The sequence below is a fragment of the Anolis sagrei genome, chromosome 6, assembly GCF_037176765.1.
Source record: "Anolis sagrei isolate rAnoSag1 chromosome 6, rAnoSag1.mat, whole genome shotgun sequence".
Classification (NCBI taxonomy): Eukaryota; Metazoa; Chordata; class Lepidosauria; order Squamata; family Dactyloidae; genus Anolis; species Anolis sagrei.
In genome coordinates, this window is record NC_090026.1 from 89405033 (window position 1) to 89423724 (window position 18692).

Sequence of the window (18692 nt, forward strand, 5' to 3'; positions counted from 1 at the left end):
GAAATGTATCTGCCCTGCCTTTCTGTTTTAAAAAATGGTTGGGTACAGCAGTACTCACTAGTCATATACAATTTCTTTGTGCTTGTTATGTATTTGAAAAGGCTGACTTTGATGAGAAGGCACCATTTCTTCACCATTGTTGCTAACAGATGACAGGATGTTCAGAAATGCCCATTAAAGTCCTGTGGAGAAGATTTGGTTCTCCAGTTGTTGGATTGCTGCTCCATCAGCTTACTTACTTAGGTGATCCTTCGCTGTCCGAGCATGATGGCATTCCAAGTGTAGTGTCTTGGCGGAGGATACATAGCTGACTGTGGAGCCCTATTCTGGATTACGTAGTAGGGCTGATAGGAATCAAACATCTGTGGGATAATACTTTTCCTGCATCTGTTTTATGATCTGCCTACACCCAAACATCAGGGATCCACCCCTGATTGTTGGATGCAGAGTTTTTAATGTATATGACACTCTTTGTTTTCACATGTAGCCCCTTTGAGATCAGGATAAGCATGTGTTCATACCCAGATAATTTAAGGGTGTTGCTTCCAAGAACTTAAACTTTCTCTCCTTCAGGCCTTTGATTGTCATAGGAGGTTCCTCTGACAGAAATCAGGAAACAATGGGAGCTTTCCAGGAATTTCCACAGGTATTTATTTAATTATTTACTGTATTTATATCCCGCCCTTCTTATCCCGAAGGGGACTCAAAGCGGCTTACAATCAGCAGCAATTAAATGCCATATGAACAGACAATAAAATAAACAAATACATTAAGACAAAAAATTGAAAGCAGTATAAACATTAAAATACATTATTAAAGTTGTGGAATCCAAGGACATAGTCAAAAACCGTTGAGGTTGTTATTGCACATCATTTGTCTTCAGGTATACAGCTGTTCAAGACTTCTGTTTAAAGAAGTCTTGAACATACCCTTCAATTGTCCCAATTTGGCAGAGAGAGGCATAGTTAATCCTCTTGTCATCCCACTTTTCCAGCTGCTTTTAATGTGTCCTGCTTTATTTCTCCTCTTCACTGCAGTGTTTTGAGATTACTTAAGTGAAAATTTATCTGAAACACAAGAGAAATTAGTTGTTTGATTGGTTTTTCAATCATTTGCAGGCCTGAAGAACACTATTACAGAATATTGACTGTGAATGAAAGTTGCAAGCTTAGCAAGGTCTAAAATTGGTTATTAACTGTGAAACATATTCATCAAAAGGAGAATCTCTGTGTTCAAGGGCTCAGGCTCCAGTTATGCAGCAAGAGAGAACTGTTGCTATTATGTCCTGCTTATTAGGCTTCATAAATACATCTCTTCACTTTCTGGATGAAGCAGGGTGTTTGACTTTAGATTAAAATTCCTAAATCCTAAAGCCAGCAGTCAGGGAGATTTCTAATCTGACTCTTTGGAGCTCTTCTAATTTGTAAATCCAACCTATGTCTCCTTGAAAAGAAAGCGGAGAAAATGTTTTTTACTGACATTGTTTGTTTTCATGTTTCTAGGTTGAAGCCTGTAGGTTATACAGCAAATTTAGTGCCAGACCAACCAGCTTAGAAGCAATTCCTGCTGTTATTGAGAAGGTATGCTAATTGTTCTAAAGCAGCATTACTTGCTCCTAATATTCAGTCCTGTGTGTCTCTAAACAGCAATGAAATAATTACTACTACAGTTGCCAGACTCATTGACAAATTATTAACTAACATTGCCTCTTTTATTCTATAATTATTAAATTCACATTTTATGTCAATGAACATTAAATATATTTAAGTTGACTTTGTAGGATGTTGGGTGTGAGATTGAATGTTGGTCATGAACAGAAATCTCTTCAGCTAAAACCCCCCAGCTGAAAAGTTTTCATAACAATATATTTATGGAAATAGGTAACGTTGTAGGATTAAACATGCCTCAGATGCTAGGTTAACATTACTAGTGGATGCCACAAAGCTGAACTTAGAAAGGAAAAGAAAGGAAAGAACTGGTGATTATTTTACTCAAAGTTTCAAGACTTATAATTGCAAGGAATTGGAAGATAGTAACCAATCTCACGCTGGAAGCATGGTATGGGGAGGTATGGAACGTTGCCTTAAATGATAAACTATCAATGGAAATGAGGGTGTTCAAGGGGAAATTAAAAGATCAGAATTTGATGCATATTGGTTGGCTTTCATCAAATATACTTTAGAGAGTGTTAAGGGAAAACAATACAACCTTGTTGATCAGGAATTTTGGATATGACATTTGTTTACTGGTTGACTCATACATTTATGGCAAAGAAAATTATACTTGTTCAGGCCTTGGTGGTGGGATTATGTGTTTGTAAAATGTTCATTGATTTGAGTTCTGTTTACACTACAAACTGTTGATGCTTGTATAAATAAATATATAATGTTTGTTTGTGGGATTAACATAACTCAAAAACTACTGGACGAATTGACACCAAATTAGGCTAACAAGTGACCATCACTCATAAAAAAAACACTGGAAAACACTGCGGAAGGGACTTAAAAAAACAAAAAATAAAAAATACATTACAACCCATGTGCAAAGCCACACATATATATAGACATATGCACACACACACACACACACACACACATATATATACACACACACACTCCCGCATATATATATATACATACACACACAAAGCACATATACACACACTGGGCCACAGCAATGCGTGGCAGGGGATAGCTAGTATATATATATATATAGAGAGAGAGAGAGAGAGAGAGAGAGAGAGATCATAAACAGAAATGAATTAGACTTATTGCAATTTAGACTATTCCATTAAGTATATGACATCTTGGCCTTTTTTCACTGATTATGTAGTACATCTAGGGGCAAACCTGATTGTTAAAAAAATTGGGGTTCTAGGGACCATAGAATAGGGCTGCTTGTAGCCCACAGGTCTTAGTTTGCCATTCACTGAAACCAAGATACCCAGGGAGCACACACAAACACACACTGTATTTTCCCAATGGATGAAAAATTGAATACGTGGTTTGCTTTTGCTGCTGCACACCAAAATTTGGTTCTGCAGAACAGCTTCTGAAGGGACCACAAAATGGGGTGGGGGTTATGCCATACATTGCTCATTGGTGGTATAAATAGAGACGACAGTCAGTACTTTTGAAGGTTGAAAAGTGTGTGTGTATTCACATATGTGATTGACAGCATACTCCTAGGCATATGATCTCAAAAATAAAACACTTCAGAGCCTAATGGAATTCAATCTCAGGGAAATATGTGTAAGACCACAACCTAGCAGTGGAAATAATACTGGACCAACTGTCTTGAAAGAACATAAGTTTATCCCTGGACAAACACATTCATTTTAAAATATTGGGTGCATGAACATTATGTTCTATTCTTCCAGCTTTCTGCCTGCAGTATACAACTGAGTGGTCTTCAGCATTATTTTTGTTGTTGGCACATTTTGTAATTAGTTTTGGAAATTTCACCCCATTGCAAAAGCAACCTGAGCACCTTAATATGAGGCTGGAACATATAGAATCCAGAGCAACTAAAAAAGCAGCCCTAGGGCATTTCCTCATGGGTCGTGTTACTTAAAATAGACAACCAGCAGGAGATTTTGACTGAATAACTCCAGAAGTAACAGCTGACAATATAATTAGATAGTCCCTGGTTACAGATGCTGAAAGTAGCTTTCTTGTTCTATAACACATTGGATACTATTGCTTTCTTTTGCACTTTGTTTGTAGAATTTGGTGTTTGTGAATTTTAAAATATGTTTGTTTTATTTTCCTTTCCCCACTCAATCCAGGCTGTCAGAACCAGTATTTACGGCCGTCCAGGAGCTTGCTATATTGACATACCTGGAGACTTTGTAAATCTGGAGGTGAACAAAAGTTCTGTCAAGTGAGTCTTACTGGGCTGAGCCTGCAAGTTAAGAAGGCTTTCTGCTGGAACTTTGAAATCTTTGGCTCATTTGTGCAATTGTATTATTGCATTGGGTCCACTTGTGTGACTGTACTGCTGAGATCTATGGCCTCCACAAAGTGAACAAACACAAAACTATTGCTTATAATGAAAGGCACTAGAGAAGTGTGAGTTCTCCCAACATGATTTGCTAAATGGACCTCACTGCTAAATGAGAATTGTCCCGCCCACTTGCTAATTTGTGTGTGTGTGTGTGTGTGTGTACATGTGTGAGAAGTGACTTGAGAAACTACAAGTCGCTTCTGGTGTGAGAGAATTGGCAGTCTGCAAGGACATTGCCCAGGGGATGCCCAGATGTTTTACTATCCTGTGGGAGGCTTCTCTCATGTCCCTGCATAAGAAGCTAGAGCTGACAGATGGGAGCTCAACCTACTCCCCAGATTTGAACTGCCTACCTTTTGGTCAGCAGTCCTTCCGGCACAAGGGTTTAATCCATTGTGCCACCGGGAGCAATGAACATGTCTCTCATAAAGAAATTACTTGGAATGAAAGATTATAAATCTTACTCGTATGTGTTCAGTTTCAGGAGTGATGCAAACACATACTCAGGAGTCACTTTTTAAATGGTCTGTTTCATGGTGGGACATTGGTTAAATGAATATTACAAGAACGACATCTCCCAATATACAAATGCCAAGGACTGGGCTCTACTGAGGAGTCTTCCATCACTGGAAACAATATACTGTGGCAGTACAGGAACAGCTATTTCTGTGGTTGGTACCATGGTTGAGAAAGAGCTTTACACTGGAGGTGTGATGGATACCAACACTGGCTTCATTGTGATGCCAAGTATTTCATTTTATTGAAGTCTCGGAGGCCATATTGATTTCATTTCAAAATGTTTATTTTTCCGGTTTCAAGCTGTTTTAACATCATAACAGATAATTTACATTTTCAGTCTGTTTTAAGCCTGCTTATAAACTTCAGTTGCTTTAAACGGCTTAGATTGAAGGTTCTTGTCCACTGTCTTGAGATCCTGTGATACAGAATGGGGAAGAAATACTTAGATAAGTAAATAATAAACAAGTGAGATACTTGAAATGTAAGACTCCCACAAATGATTCCCCAAACCTTTCCATAAATCCCTGTACTTCCTTAAGGGCACTCCAAAGTAATGTATCCAAGTGCGATTTGTAATGCTACTTTAAAGGCTGTTCTTTAGGACTTTCTTGAAGAGGAGTCATTAGATTAAGTAGGAGATTAGCACAAAAGTTCTGGAGTTCACACCAAACCATCTATTTAATTTCATCTTGTTTCTAACACAATAATTGGTTAAGAACATAATCTTTGCCTGTCTTTTGAGAGATGTGAGTTGAGAAAATAGTGGGGAGTCATTCTAATACTTGAAAAAACCAAGTGAAAATGCAGAGTTTTGTGAACACATGGAGTTGATGCCTGCTGGTGGCATTCTCTTAGGAAGAAGAATGCACAATGTATCTTTGTGTGCAATTTGGGCTAAAATTGCTAGCTTTGAAAGAACAGAGACTTATTAGAGGGCAATGAAATTCTAACATTTATTTTTGAGGTTTGTATTTTTCTTTACAGAATTATGTGTTCTGGTGAGATTGTATACATTGTTCAAACATGTTTGCTCATTCTGATAATCTTAGATGTGTTATTTTCTGTAATCAAGCAGTTGTTGATTTATATTTTTCCATGGTTGGAAAATAGAGAAAGCTAAATTTCAGTATATCAGGAATGAAGGAACTTTGTGGTATCTCAATTAGTCCTTGGTTTTCTGTTTCTAAGAAAAAAGTAAGGATTTGTTCAGGTCTTTATCATATTTCTTTATAAAAATATTTGTTTTCTCATTCTGCCTTCTAGATATGTAGATTGTTGTCCAGAACCTCCCATCAGTATGGCTGAAGAGGCAGCTGTTTCTAAAGCCGCATCATTCATTGCACATTCCAAAAGACCACTTGTAATTATTGGCAAAGGTAACATACAAGTCCTGTCATTAACTGCAAAATATAGTGATTATGTCTTTTTGTTGGCTTACTGTTTCAACTGGTCATATGTTCTTTTTCACTTCTGCAGTTAAAACCTGTTTGAGGGAGTTTTTTTAAGTCTCTGAAGGAAAGTACAATTTCCTTTTCTAACCTGTTCCATTGTTGCTTTATATAGAGTAATAAATGGCAAGTGAAAGTGGATTTATTAAAAGAAAAAATACTGTAATCTACTTTTTCCATTTACTGAATGGGTTGTGGAGATTATATGGGACATGTGTGTGTGTATATGCATGTGCCTTCAAGTCATGTGTCCATTTATAGCAATCACATGAATTTCATAGAGTTTCCTTTTTTCCCATTTTTTCAAAATCTTTTTATTAGTTATTTCCAAATATTTTTTCAAATGGTATGACAGCTGAAAGGGAATGAGTAGAGTACTCGTGTTAGTGTTAGTAAATTTAATCTTAACAAATATCTAGTGAATTGATGAGAGGTAGAAAACAGTATGGAAGGTAAGGGGAAAAACATTATCTAACATTTTATTGTGTTACATCCAATTCTTAATTTCTATTACCCTAACACTCATTACTTGTGATGCTAACATTTTGAAAGTTCGATATATCCTCTATATCAAAGAGAGAATATTAACTTTTATTAAACACAGTAGTCTTATCTTCTTAAACCTTCTTCTTGTGTTTTCTGTCTTCTTCCATATGTCTTGTCTTCTTTTCTTCTTCTTAAAAGTTCTTCTTGATTGTACCTGTTAGATTATTTCTTTTAACTCTCTTGTCCAGTTTTGTTTCTAGCCAAACTTAATCTTTAAAAATTAATTAAATTAATTGCTTTGTTAGTAGGTTGGTATTTATGTGTACAAAATGTAATATATATCACTATCATTCTTCTCCTTCTTTTTTTCCTTTACACAAACTTTATATACTGTATATACTCAAGTATAAGACGTGTTTTTCAGCACTTTTTAGGCTGAACGCACCCCCCCCCCCCCCCCGCTTATACTTGAGTTTATTATTTTACTCTGTTTATTATTTTTATTACATTTATTATTTTACTCTATTTTACTATATTTGTTATTTTACTCTATTTATTCTTATATTTATTATTTTACTCTATTATTAATATTATTACATTTATTATTTTGCTCTATTATTATTATTACATTCATTATTTTACTTTATTATTATTGTTGTTATTATTATTACATGTATTATTTCACTCTATTATTATTATTACATTCATTACTGTACTTTATTATTGTTATTATTAATACAGTTGTTATCTTACTCCGTTATTATTATTACATTCATTATTTTGATAAATGTAATAATAATAACAGAGTAGTTGCTTCATTTCCCAACCTTGGCTTATACTCAGATCAATACATTTTCCCAGTTTTTTATAGTAAAATTGGGTGCCTTGGCTTATATTTGGGTTGGCTTACACTCAAGTATATATGGTATTTCAAATTTCACAAGAGTTTTCTTAAGCAAGAAATGCATGAAAGGCTGATTATTCCATTTTTTGCTGTTTTAATACTATTGGTAGCATATTTATCACTCATTGAAAGCTCATCCTTTCATAGGCAGGATTGTTTCTTATTAAGAGATGTAACTATCTTACATATCAGCAGAACATAACTATTGTGGTGCTTGTAAATTGTGACTGAATGATTCCCGTCAAAATCATCCCAATCTCTGTAGCTTTATTCTAGAGTTCCTTCATGAAAAAGGTTTTGTATTGAACAGTGTCAAATAGTCTCTGGTGGTGGTGGGTGTTTTTACAGGTGCCGCTTACTCACATGCTGAAAACAGCATCAGAAAGTTGGTGGACCAATGCGGGCTTCCTTTTTTGCCTACCCCGATGGGAAAGGGAGTTGTTCCTGACAACCATCCGCACTGTGTAGCTGCAGCCAGATCTAGGTAAATCATGAATCAAGATTTCCACTCCTTTCTGAGAAAAATAGAGAGAGAATATCAAACTCCCTAAAATTCAGCCTCCAAAATAAACCAAACTTGCCTACACAGCAGTACTCTGAAGAAGATGTTAATGGAATTCTTATGAATTTCATTTCTCTTAATTAACATGAGGTTTCTCTGTATAGATGCAGATGTGTTTTATACACAGTACACTGTTAATTTCAAACCCTTAATAATCACTGAAAGAAAGAAAAAACAGCAAAAACAGCAAAACCTTATTCGTTGTTATGAAAAGATGTGGGGATTCAGTTTTCCTGATGCTATATAGATAACATAAGGTAACAAGTATTTTTCATCAGATATAATTTTAGCTCATTATCTTATAAAGTTTTTTGCGTTGAATTCAGATCTGGTTTTTTTTCTCTATCACATGTCATGTGTAGTTTTTGTGATGAGGCTTATTGAATAATTAATGCATTTACGCACTGATATCAGTAGAATCTAATTGCATTAATTATAAAATTAGCCTCATCGTAAAAACTACACATGATAGAGAAAAAATAAACACAGATCTGAATTCAGAGCAAAATAATTCTTTGAGAGTGACCTAAAATCATATCTGATGAAAAATACTTGTTGGCTTGTGCTACACAAATATGATGCAAAATGTGCAGACTTTACAATAGCAGAGAGAACACTTGAGGGAATCCTTGTTGCACTCTCCTTGGCTATATGTAGTATTTATCTTGAGTTATCTGTAAACACACTGCTGGCCCTCTTTACAAGATTAATAGATGTTTTGATCCTGGTCCTATCATTGTGGCAATAGTTGGATGACTGAAATTATATTAAAGGGATATGCCACATAGGGTATTGGCATATATATGGTACTTTTTGCATTCTAGCTTTGGCAGAAATTATGATAGAGAATTAGTCATGCATTTCCAGTAACCTAACAGTGTATCAAACAAACAGAGTTTAAATGTTAGGAAGGAAGGAATAGCTATAGTCTATAGATGATTTCCTATAAGATTAGAAAGCAGCAAAATCCTGTTTAAATAGCACAAAGTTCTAATCTGTTGATCTGTCTTTTTTAGTCAAGACACCTGAGCTCTGATATTGAAAATATAATCAGTTAATTTAAATCTCTCTTTTTTAAAAAAATGATTAGGGCACTGCAGCATGCTGATGTGATCCTGTTGCTTGGTGCTAGACTGAACTGGATTCTACACTTTGGACTTCCTCCGAGGTTTCAGCCAGATGTAAAAATAATTCAGGTACTAAGACTGGTCAGTTTTAAAATGGGTACATTATATCAGTTGTGCACAACCTGTGACCCTCTAGGTGTTTGGGACTTGTCGGCTTGTCTAAATCTGGGGGAACCACTGCATCACATGGTTGGCTTACACAGAAACAGATGTGAACAACTTTGATGATTCTGATGGCACCATCAAAAGTGCTGAAAAACAGAACAAAATCAGATATAGCTGAAAATCCACTTTTGCTTTTGAAAAGGTTCATTTTTATGTGCAGGATCCCCTTGCAATATGTATAAATTATGAATTGGTATTGTTGAGGTTTTCAGAAGAGGCAATACACTATGTTTTGTCAGAAAAAATATGGTTTGTGGTGTATGATAGAGATTGCAAAAATAGCCTTACAGAGTGAGATTCAGGTCTAGGACCACACTTTAAAAGCACTCCTCTATCTAATAGTTACTAAGGATTTGTCATTAATTTACTAGCTGATTTGAATATATGTTCAAAGTTAAGCAAAGGGTGTCCTGTAGATTTGAAGCTGTAGGTTGTCTATCCTTGGCCAAAGACAATCATGACTAAATGACAAATTTAGTCTGGGGCTCTCCTGTGTTCCTCCACACATTAATCTATTACACTTCATTGACTCTGAACTAAAGCTTGGGAAAATCAATCTGGCTGGAAATTCCTGGGAATTGTAAACTAAAAAATAACTGTTGAAGGCTTTCATGGCTGGAACTACTGGGTTGCTGCAAGTTTTCTGGGCTTTATGGCCATGTTCCAGAAGCATTCTCTCCTGACGTTTTGCCCACATCTATGGCAGACATCCTGAGAGGTTGAGGGATCTGTTGGAATCTATGCAAGTGAAGTTTATATCTGTGGACAGTCCAAGGTGGGAGAAAGAACTCTTGTCTGCTTGAGGCAAGTGTGACTATTGCAAATGGCCACCTTGATTAGCATTTAATGGCCTTGCAGCTTCAAAGCCTGGCTGGTTGCTGCCTGGGGGAATCCTTTGTTGGGAGGTGTTAGCTGGCCCTGATTGATTCTTGTCTGGAATTCCCCTGATATTAGATAGATAGATAGATAGATAGATAGATAGATAGATAGATAGATAGATAGACACAAATACACACACACACACACACATACTTACACACACCTCACCTGCCTGATTTCCAACAGACCCCCCAACCTCTGAGGATGCCTGCCATAGATGTGGGTGAAACGTCAGGAGAGAATGCTTCTGGGACATAGTCATACAGCCTGGAAAACTCACAGCATCCCACTTAAAAAAAACCTTTTCTAATTTCATCTATGAACACAGAAGCTTTTAGTGTCGGAGACTTTTGTCAGCAATTGGTAGTTTCGTAGGTATTGACATTCTTCTTCTTAGGCCATCCCTCGTAGTCCGAGGATGATGGTCCTCTAAGTGGAGTATCCTGGCGCTGGGTTCGCCAGACATAGTATCATGTGACAGAACTGCCCTTTGCTTGACGTGACTAGATGATGTCCTGAACTTTTTGGTGGAAAGACAAAAAATAATTCATTATAATTGAAAGATGTTTTTCAACTTCCAAAGAGATCTGTGTTGCCATTGTCAATAGTAAAGATATTAGACTTGATCAGGTATTTTAAAATCCTGTCAAATAGAATTGGCTCCAAATGCAGTTCAAGGAAACTGTTTATCAAGGGAAATTGAAATGCTTCCTAATGAACCTATTTGAAACAGGATTTCCTCCAGCTCACTGAAAATAAGCCATGCTTTTATCAGTGAGTAATGAAAAATTCTGCCATGGAATTTCAGCAAAAAGGATTTCAATTTCCCTTGATAATCTCTTTGCTCAGAATGCATTTATTTGTCTGTCTGCATTTCCCCCCTGCTCTTCCTACAGCTAATTTTGATTTTGAGAGGTGCTTTTGGGAGCAATTCATCTCATCCAGCATGACAGGTTATATTTTCAAACGTATTCTAGATCAGTGCAAGACACAGGACAAAGAAAGAAGTAAACTGCTAAGAGGACAACAAAGCTAGTTGTCCTTGTTCTCAGTTGAAAAGAAATAGTAAAACCTAATTTTAGGGGGTAAAGATGGTAATAGATATTAAATTACAAAATCCTTTGTTAATCACCACAATTCAGTATATATTGTTTTTAAATTTTCTTTTACATGACAGGTAGACATTTGTGCAGAAGAATTAGGGAACAATGTGAAACCCGTTGCAGCCTTATTGGGTGACATAAAAGCAGTGACGGAGCAGGTAATGTAAGAACCCACTTGTGAAAATACCTTCTTCGGTTTGATAGAATGCAGGAATGTCATAAAAACAATAGGTCAGGACCTGAGACCCATAAGTTCAAAATGTATCATAAGTACATATAATATTTATGAAAGAAAGTGTGAAAACTACACGCAGCCAAAAATCACTGAATAAAAATGAATTCTCAAAGTCCAAGGTTTGTAAAATTCTTACAGTCAAACTATCAAACTCAATCCAGAAATCTCATGATCCAATATAAGTGAAAGTTCTAGATTGTATTTTCACTTCTATTTTTTCAAAATAGAACACTAAGCTTGACTTAATTTTAGTGCAGCAAAACATGGTCCTCCCAATTAACACTAGTCAGTTGCAAAATTACTGAAGCAAAGTTCATTTCTTTGTCAGGGAGGAACATCCCCACTGTTCCCATCCCAACTCTTAATATATGTTTGAAACCATGCCACAAAAAGGCAACCAGTGGCTGTTAATGAATTAAATTTAATTTCACAATCCATCCAAAATATTGTTTTGGAATGGCTGAGACTAGTGGACTGTCATTTACAACCTTCTTCTCAAACGTGCATCACCAGTTGAAAAGACAGTTGATCAAGTGCATACAGTTACTTTTCCAAAGCAAAGCAGCATTGTGGTGTTTTGAAATAAACTCTATATACTTCTTTTGTTAAGCTATCATTGTACTCTTAGCTTCTAGATCAGCTGAACAAAAAGCATTGGAAATACCCTTCTGATACAGAGTGGTGGAAAGATCTACAGGCGAAAATTCAAAGCAATGAACAGACATCCAAGGTACTATTAGGGGTATCCTCCTAGCCTATTTTTCAACTTCCTCGGTGTTTTGTTACAGAGATGGACAAATTTGGGGGCAGCCACTGCCAGGTCCCAGACAAATTTGGGGGCAAATTTGTCTGGGACCTGGCAGTGGCTGCATCCGCGCCAAATATTGGAGGGAGGGCTTGTTTCTTGCAAATAAATAAATAAATAAATCACCATCATCATAATATCAGAAGTGACTGGAAGTTCACTCTTGGATTAAAACAATGCCCTGTGCTTTCAAAGGACAATTTTTCTTTTTCCAAGCCTCTACAACAGGGGTCCACAAACATTTTAAACCGAGGGCCAGGTTACAGTCCCTCAAACTGTTGGAGGGCCAGATTATAATTTGAAAAAAGCATGAATGAATTCCTATGCACACCGCACTTATCTTATTTGTAGTGTAAAAAAACACTTAAAACAATACAATAATAAAAATGAAGAATCATTTTAACAAATATAAACTTGTTAGTATTTCAGTGGCAAGTGTGGGCCTGCTTTTGGTTGATGAGATTGGTTTGTTGTTGTGTGCTTTCAAGTCGTTTCATACTTAGGTGAGCGAGGGCCGGGTAATTGAGCTTGGAGGGCCACATCCGGCCCCCGGGCGTTAGTTTGAGGACTCCTGCTCTACAAGTATGATTACTTTTTTTCTGGCAAATATCTGTTCCTACTAATCGCAGTTTTGTGTTGTTTGTGGTTATGAAACCCAGATTGGAGTGTGCATGAAGTCCATGGGCCATCCTTGTTTAATTTGCTGTATTATTTATGTCCCTTTCAACTATTTTGGGATTTACACAAATAACAAAACTGCATAGGAATGTGTCTAATCCTCCTCCTCATCTCATTAAAAAATTGATTTGCATTTTTATAACATCAATAAGTACCATATATACTTTAGTATAACCTGAGTTTTTCAGCCCTTTTTTAGGCTGAAAAAGCCCCACTCGGCTTATATTCGAGTCAAAGTTATTTATTATTTTACTCTGTTATTATTACATTTACATACCTTACTCTTATTATTTTATTAAATTTATTATTATTTTTATTACATTTATTATTTTACTCTATCTTACTCTTATTATTTTATTACATTTATTATTTTACTCTTATTATTACATTCATTTTTTCTTTATTACTGTTATTATTACATTTATTATTTTACTCTATTATTATTGGAAGGATACATAACCACATCTACTTTCAAGAAGGTTAGAGTAATGGCTTAATCAGAGTTGGGCAGTATTATCTTAAATTACAGTTTTATGCAAATATTCAAAAACATTTAACCTACTGATGCCTCCTTTAATGTAATTTTGTTGGTATCTACTTTTATTTTGAAATTTACCAGTTGCTGCTGCATTTCTCACCCTTGACTTATACTCAAGTCAATACGTTTTCCTAGTTTTTTGTGGTAAAATTAGGTACCTTGGCTTATATTCTGGTCGGCTTATACTTGAGTATATACAGTAATCAATAACATTATATTGCTTTTTCAAACAAGCCATCCAATGCCTTCAATTTATCTATCATACATGACACAATTTTTTACAGACATTCATGTTTTCATAATCCTGATATTTACATCAAATTTTTAAATAGTCTGTTCATTTATTTTTTAAACTCAGGCACTATCACTGCAGAAAACTCTGCCAATGAATTATTATACAGTATTCCACTGTATCAGGGAGCATTTGCCAAAGGACTGCCTTCTCGTTAGTGAGGGAGCAAACACAATGGACATAGGACGCACTATGCTTCCTAACTATTATCCCCGCCTCAGGTAATTTATTCATCTCTTTCTACATTAGCGCTTATTTGCTGAAAAAAATAAGTGATGCTGTAAAAAACCACATTATTATTTTTAACTTTGCATTTTTGGCCTCCCTATTTTATCAGACAAAATGCTTACAGAATTATCTAGCAAGATGAATAATAGAAATCACTCTGGATTTTATGCTAGGGTTACATTGATACTAATTCTTTTGGCAAAAAACAACTATTTTTACCGTCAAATGTATGCTGTTATAAAATTACCATCTCCAAACTAGGCCACTGTTTTGAAAACTGCAGGCTCATTACACATTAATTCTGCAAGCAAAAGACATTTTGCTCAATTCATTAAGATGAAGTGTGAATTGTCACGGAAAAATTAAGAATTGGAGGACCACTTTGACTACAATTGCCTGGAGGAAATGGTTTTATAAAATATAGGGTAACAAAAAAAATATTTTCTGTATGTTGTGTATTATATAATACATGCACATTGTGGGTGTTTAAAAGTAGGGAAACATCTAGTTCTCTTTTACTAATTATTTTTGATCAGGGTACATATTTTATAATTCCATGCCATTGTCCCATAGTTTTCAAGCTTCCGGCTCACTAAGTGAAAAATGGAATTTATGAACATTTTCTAGTTGCCTGAAGCTTATGAAAATGTTGATACTGTTTGCATACTTTTATTTTTTTTCTTATGGCATAAATCTCAAGGGAGAAACGGTGAACGTACCAAAGCAGTTGAGTTCAAGTAATTAGCATGTACTTTGACATGCTGTACCAGTATTTTAAAAATAGCGGTAATTCAAGTTCTGAAAAGCAATGCCGTTCTCATTCTAAGAATCTTAATTTTATTCCATCTAACATTCATGGTCATTGTATGCTTTTTTATCAACCTACACTTAAATAAGTTCTTTCTATGAATACGTATTGTATCCTGAATTTCTAAAGATGAGAGAAAGGTAATACATTTTCTTCCTTTCTCATAGGCTTGATGCTGGTACCTTTGGAACAATGGGAGTTGGACTGGGTTTTGCAATAGCAGCTGCTATGGTTACTAAAGATCATAATCCTGAGCAGCAAGTGGTCTGCATAGAAGGGGACAGCGCCTTTGGCTTCTCTGGCATGGAAGTGGAGACTATGTGCAGGTAAAACCTTTGTCCAGTTCAGCTTTTAAAAACTCTTTCTGCGAACATCCATGTGTTTTGTCGTGAAATATGATGTATGATTTCAATGGAATTGTATGAAAGGTGTATGAATGGGGCCTAATTGGGCTGAAGACACAATTCTGAAATATTGAGGCCTGGAAAACAACTACACTCAAGAACTGTAATTAAAAGTTGCTGAACTGCTGATGTTGATGACCAGAGACAAATGATTAACTGTTCAACACTTTGTGAAAAACGTGTTTACATTATCAGAGACAATGGCTATTTTAAGTAAGGAAGTCTATGGCTCCTTACGTTTACCAACACCAATTAAGAAAAGTCAACATCTGTCAGGAACTGATGAAATCAGGATATTTCAGGCTGGAAAAACATCTGTCATTCATTTACAACCTTGGAACAACATCAGCAAAAAATATTGCTATATAAGAGATCTGACAATCCAAAATTGTGACAGACAGCTGTTCTGTTCACCTGCCATGCTGTCTTGAAAGAGATGGTGTACCTTTGGAGAGGGTCAGATCTGCTATGGGAAAGCAGGATTCTGGACACTTGCTTCTTTTTCTTAAGAAAAGAAAAAGGAGTGCAATTTTGGAGTCATGATACATTTGCAAGGAGTCAGCTTCTGCTGTACGAAAAACAGGGATCTGATCCTTGCCATTGTTCTTAGGGAAAGAGGGCGCATTTTGATGTTTTGGAAGTTTTGGAACTCTGTGTTGGCAGGCTACATGGAAAGTAGGGTTTGGCCTAAGAAATGTTCATCTCCAGGAGACAGTGAGAGAAAGGATATGGTAATATTTGAATGCATGAGGACCAGTGAATGTAAATGGGTTATGTGAATGTTACATAGTTACATAGAATCTATATGTATTAATGCTGTTTTGTAAAAGTTCTGATACTCTTTCTCTTACTGGAAAATTGCAATAAAAAGAACCTATGTTTTAAAGTTATTAAAAAGTTATTCATAACGCATGTTTCCTTCAGACAAGAAATCATTCTGAAAGTTGTTCTTCCTTGTAAATTGCCACAGGTATAACTTGCCAATTGTTGTAATCATAGTCAACAACAATGGGATATACAGTGGGCTGGATGCAGAGACTTGGAAAGAGATGTTGAAACTTGGAGAACCTTCTGCATGGTGTGTACTTGTCATGCTGCCCTTGTTAATTTAATTACGAACTTTTTGATGTTGAAAATGTGCCATTCTAAAATTTTCAGAGCTTTATATAATAAAGTAACTTAGATTGTGTTTCATTAAACTGAATGAAGGAATAGACTAATTTACACTGATCCTTGTGCTATGGGCAGATCCCACTCTCCTATTAGTTACATCCCACTTTTTTCCAGCTCTCTAGAAGCATACAAAAGCTAAGAGGAAATGAGGAAGGAGCACAAGTGCTCTTGGTCCTTGTAGAAAATAGGAAAATGTTCCCAGCAGAAGTGGGTCAACACTGTAGTGCTAAAATTTGCTCTGTTTCCAAATTACTGGCAAAAGTGATTTGGAGTCAATTGTCATTGCAGGGAAAGAGGAAGAGAAAGGGGTAATTGAATATGTGTGCGCATGATCACAGAAGAAAACATTTGCAGATTTAGATATGTACCATAGAAGAGGCACAATTACCTCCTTAATTATCCTGCCTTTTTTCCTGGGAGGTGCTTTCTCTTGTTCTTAGTGTGAAACACTTAAATATTCTAGAGATCTAGTTATTTCTATAGGAACTATGCATTTGGAGGCTCTGTAGCAGTCACTGAAAGGGCTGGTAGCTCCGGTGGCGCAATGGGTTAAACCGTTGTGCCGGCTGAACAGCTGACCTGAAGGCTGATAATTCGAATCTGCGAGACAGGGTGAGCTCCCACCTGTCAGCTCCAGCTTCCCATTGCAGGGACATGAGAGAAGCCTCCCACAGGATGGTAACACATCTGGGCGTGCCCTGGGCAACATCTCTGCAGACAGCCAATTCTCTCCCACCAGAAGGGACTTGTAGTTTCTCAAGTCACTCCTGACATGATTTTAAAAATAACTGAAAGAGCTATGAAATGGATTGGAAAAGACCAAAATGCTCACTTTGTTCATAATTGGTATATCCTGTACTTTTTCAGCCTGAAGTAAAGAAGTCATAAGTAAACAAGTTCCAAGGTACTGTGAAAATAGAGTTACTCTTGCGGATCATGGTATTCAGAGATTTAGCAGAAATAGTAGCTCAACCTTTTGTGATGTCTCATTGCTCATTTAGTATGCAATGCAAAACCATACCCTATTTTTTGTTTCATTCCAGTGTTCCTCCAATTTCTCTGTTGCCAAATGCTCACTATGAGCAAATTGTGTCTGCATTTGGTGGGAAGGGCTATTTTGTACAAACACCAGAAGAACTCCAAGCTGCCCTGAAGAAAAGTCTGGCTGAAAAACATGTGCCTTCCCTCATTAATGTAATGATTGATCCACAATCAGACAGGAAAAAACAAGTGAGTCTTTCGCTTCTTAATTTCTCATACCAATGTGTAAGCAAATGATCACACTTATTTATAATTGGAAATGTAACATTTCTTGTTTCTAAAAATTGTGTATTTTTTTCTTGCCCTCTTCTTCCAAGATGTTGAGTATTTCTCATTTTTGTATTTTCAGGATTTTCATTGGCTGACCCGGTCTAACATGTAGCAGTACGAGGATTGGAAATCATGAGCAAAATGTCTATAAATGACTATAAATTAAAATGGAGACTCACACTATAATTGTCACAAAATTTGAAAGAAATGTGCACTTGAAGGTCTAAACTATTTGTCCAAGACCAGAGAGATTAATTGAATTAGCAAGAATCTGATAAATTGAATTTATACACAGTCCATTGAGTCAATGGATATTCAGTCCTAGTAACTTGGACAAATAATTTTTTTTGATTTTTTTTTATCTCATAGAAGCTGAAAAAATATCATGGAGAAAAGCAGCTTTCTACTTCAAAACGGCATACATCTTGCTTACCTTTTGTCTTTAACCTTTTATTTTGATTTTGCTGAAGTTTCCCACTGGAATCCCATTTATTTCATTGGGAAATATTTCAATCTGAAACTCTTGGTTGATTTTTCAACTGTTCAAATAAACATCTCAGCATTGGCTGGAGTGTTGATCAAGACTCATTTTATAACATTACAGTTTTTTCAATTTTATGAGCTCTGGGTTTTCTTTGTTTTTTAACCTTTTGAGCCAATTCTATGGTGCAACTTCTTTTCTGTTATTTTAGAGCAGTGGAATAAAGCAGCTGAGACAATGTGTGACTCTCTAGATCAGTGTTCTCAACCTGGGGGTCGGGAGTCCTGGGGGGGGGGGGTCGCAGGAGATGTCAGAGGGGTCACCAAAGACCATCAGAAAACACACTATTTTCTGTTGGTCATGGGGGTCCTGTGTGGTAAGTTTGGCCCAATTCTATTCTGGTAGTGTTCAGCATGCTCTTTGATTGTGGGTGAACTATAAATCCCAGCAACTACAACTACCAAAGGTCAAGGTCTATTTTCCCCAAATTCCACCAGTGTTCACATTTGGGCATATTGAGGATTCGTGCAAAGTTTGGTCC

General features: G+C 36.2%; 1 protein-coding gene across 1 annotated transcript in view; it reads left to right on the forward strand.

Annotated features, from left to right (window-relative positions):
* Nucleotides 1-18389, forward strand: part of HACL1 (2-hydroxyacyl-CoA lyase 1) — a 29613-nt gene extending 11224 nt beyond the window's left edge. The window contains exons 5-17 of the mRNA XM_060781992.2: nucleotides 574-646; nucleotides 1503-1580; nucleotides 3788-3882; nucleotides 5788-5900; nucleotides 7711-7846; nucleotides 9015-9120; nucleotides 11273-11356; nucleotides 12062-12163; nucleotides 13813-13967; nucleotides 14950-15108; nucleotides 16157-16264; nucleotides 17403-17589; nucleotides 17750-18389. Coding sequence (XP_060637975.2) covers nucleotides 574-646; nucleotides 1503-1580; nucleotides 3788-3882; nucleotides 5788-5900; nucleotides 7711-7846; nucleotides 9015-9120; nucleotides 11273-11356; nucleotides 12062-12163; nucleotides 13813-13967; nucleotides 14950-15108; nucleotides 16157-16264; nucleotides 17403-17589; nucleotides 17750-17782 — 1429 coding nt within the window. The 3' untranslated portion in view covers nucleotides 17783-18389. The remainder of the gene's footprint in view (nucleotides 1-573; nucleotides 647-1502; nucleotides 1581-3787; nucleotides 3883-5787; nucleotides 5901-7710; nucleotides 7847-9014; nucleotides 9121-11272; nucleotides 11357-12061; nucleotides 12164-13812; nucleotides 13968-14949; nucleotides 15109-16156; nucleotides 16265-17402; nucleotides 17590-17749) is intronic.
* The last annotated feature ends 303 nt before the right edge of the window (nucleotides 18390-18692 follow it).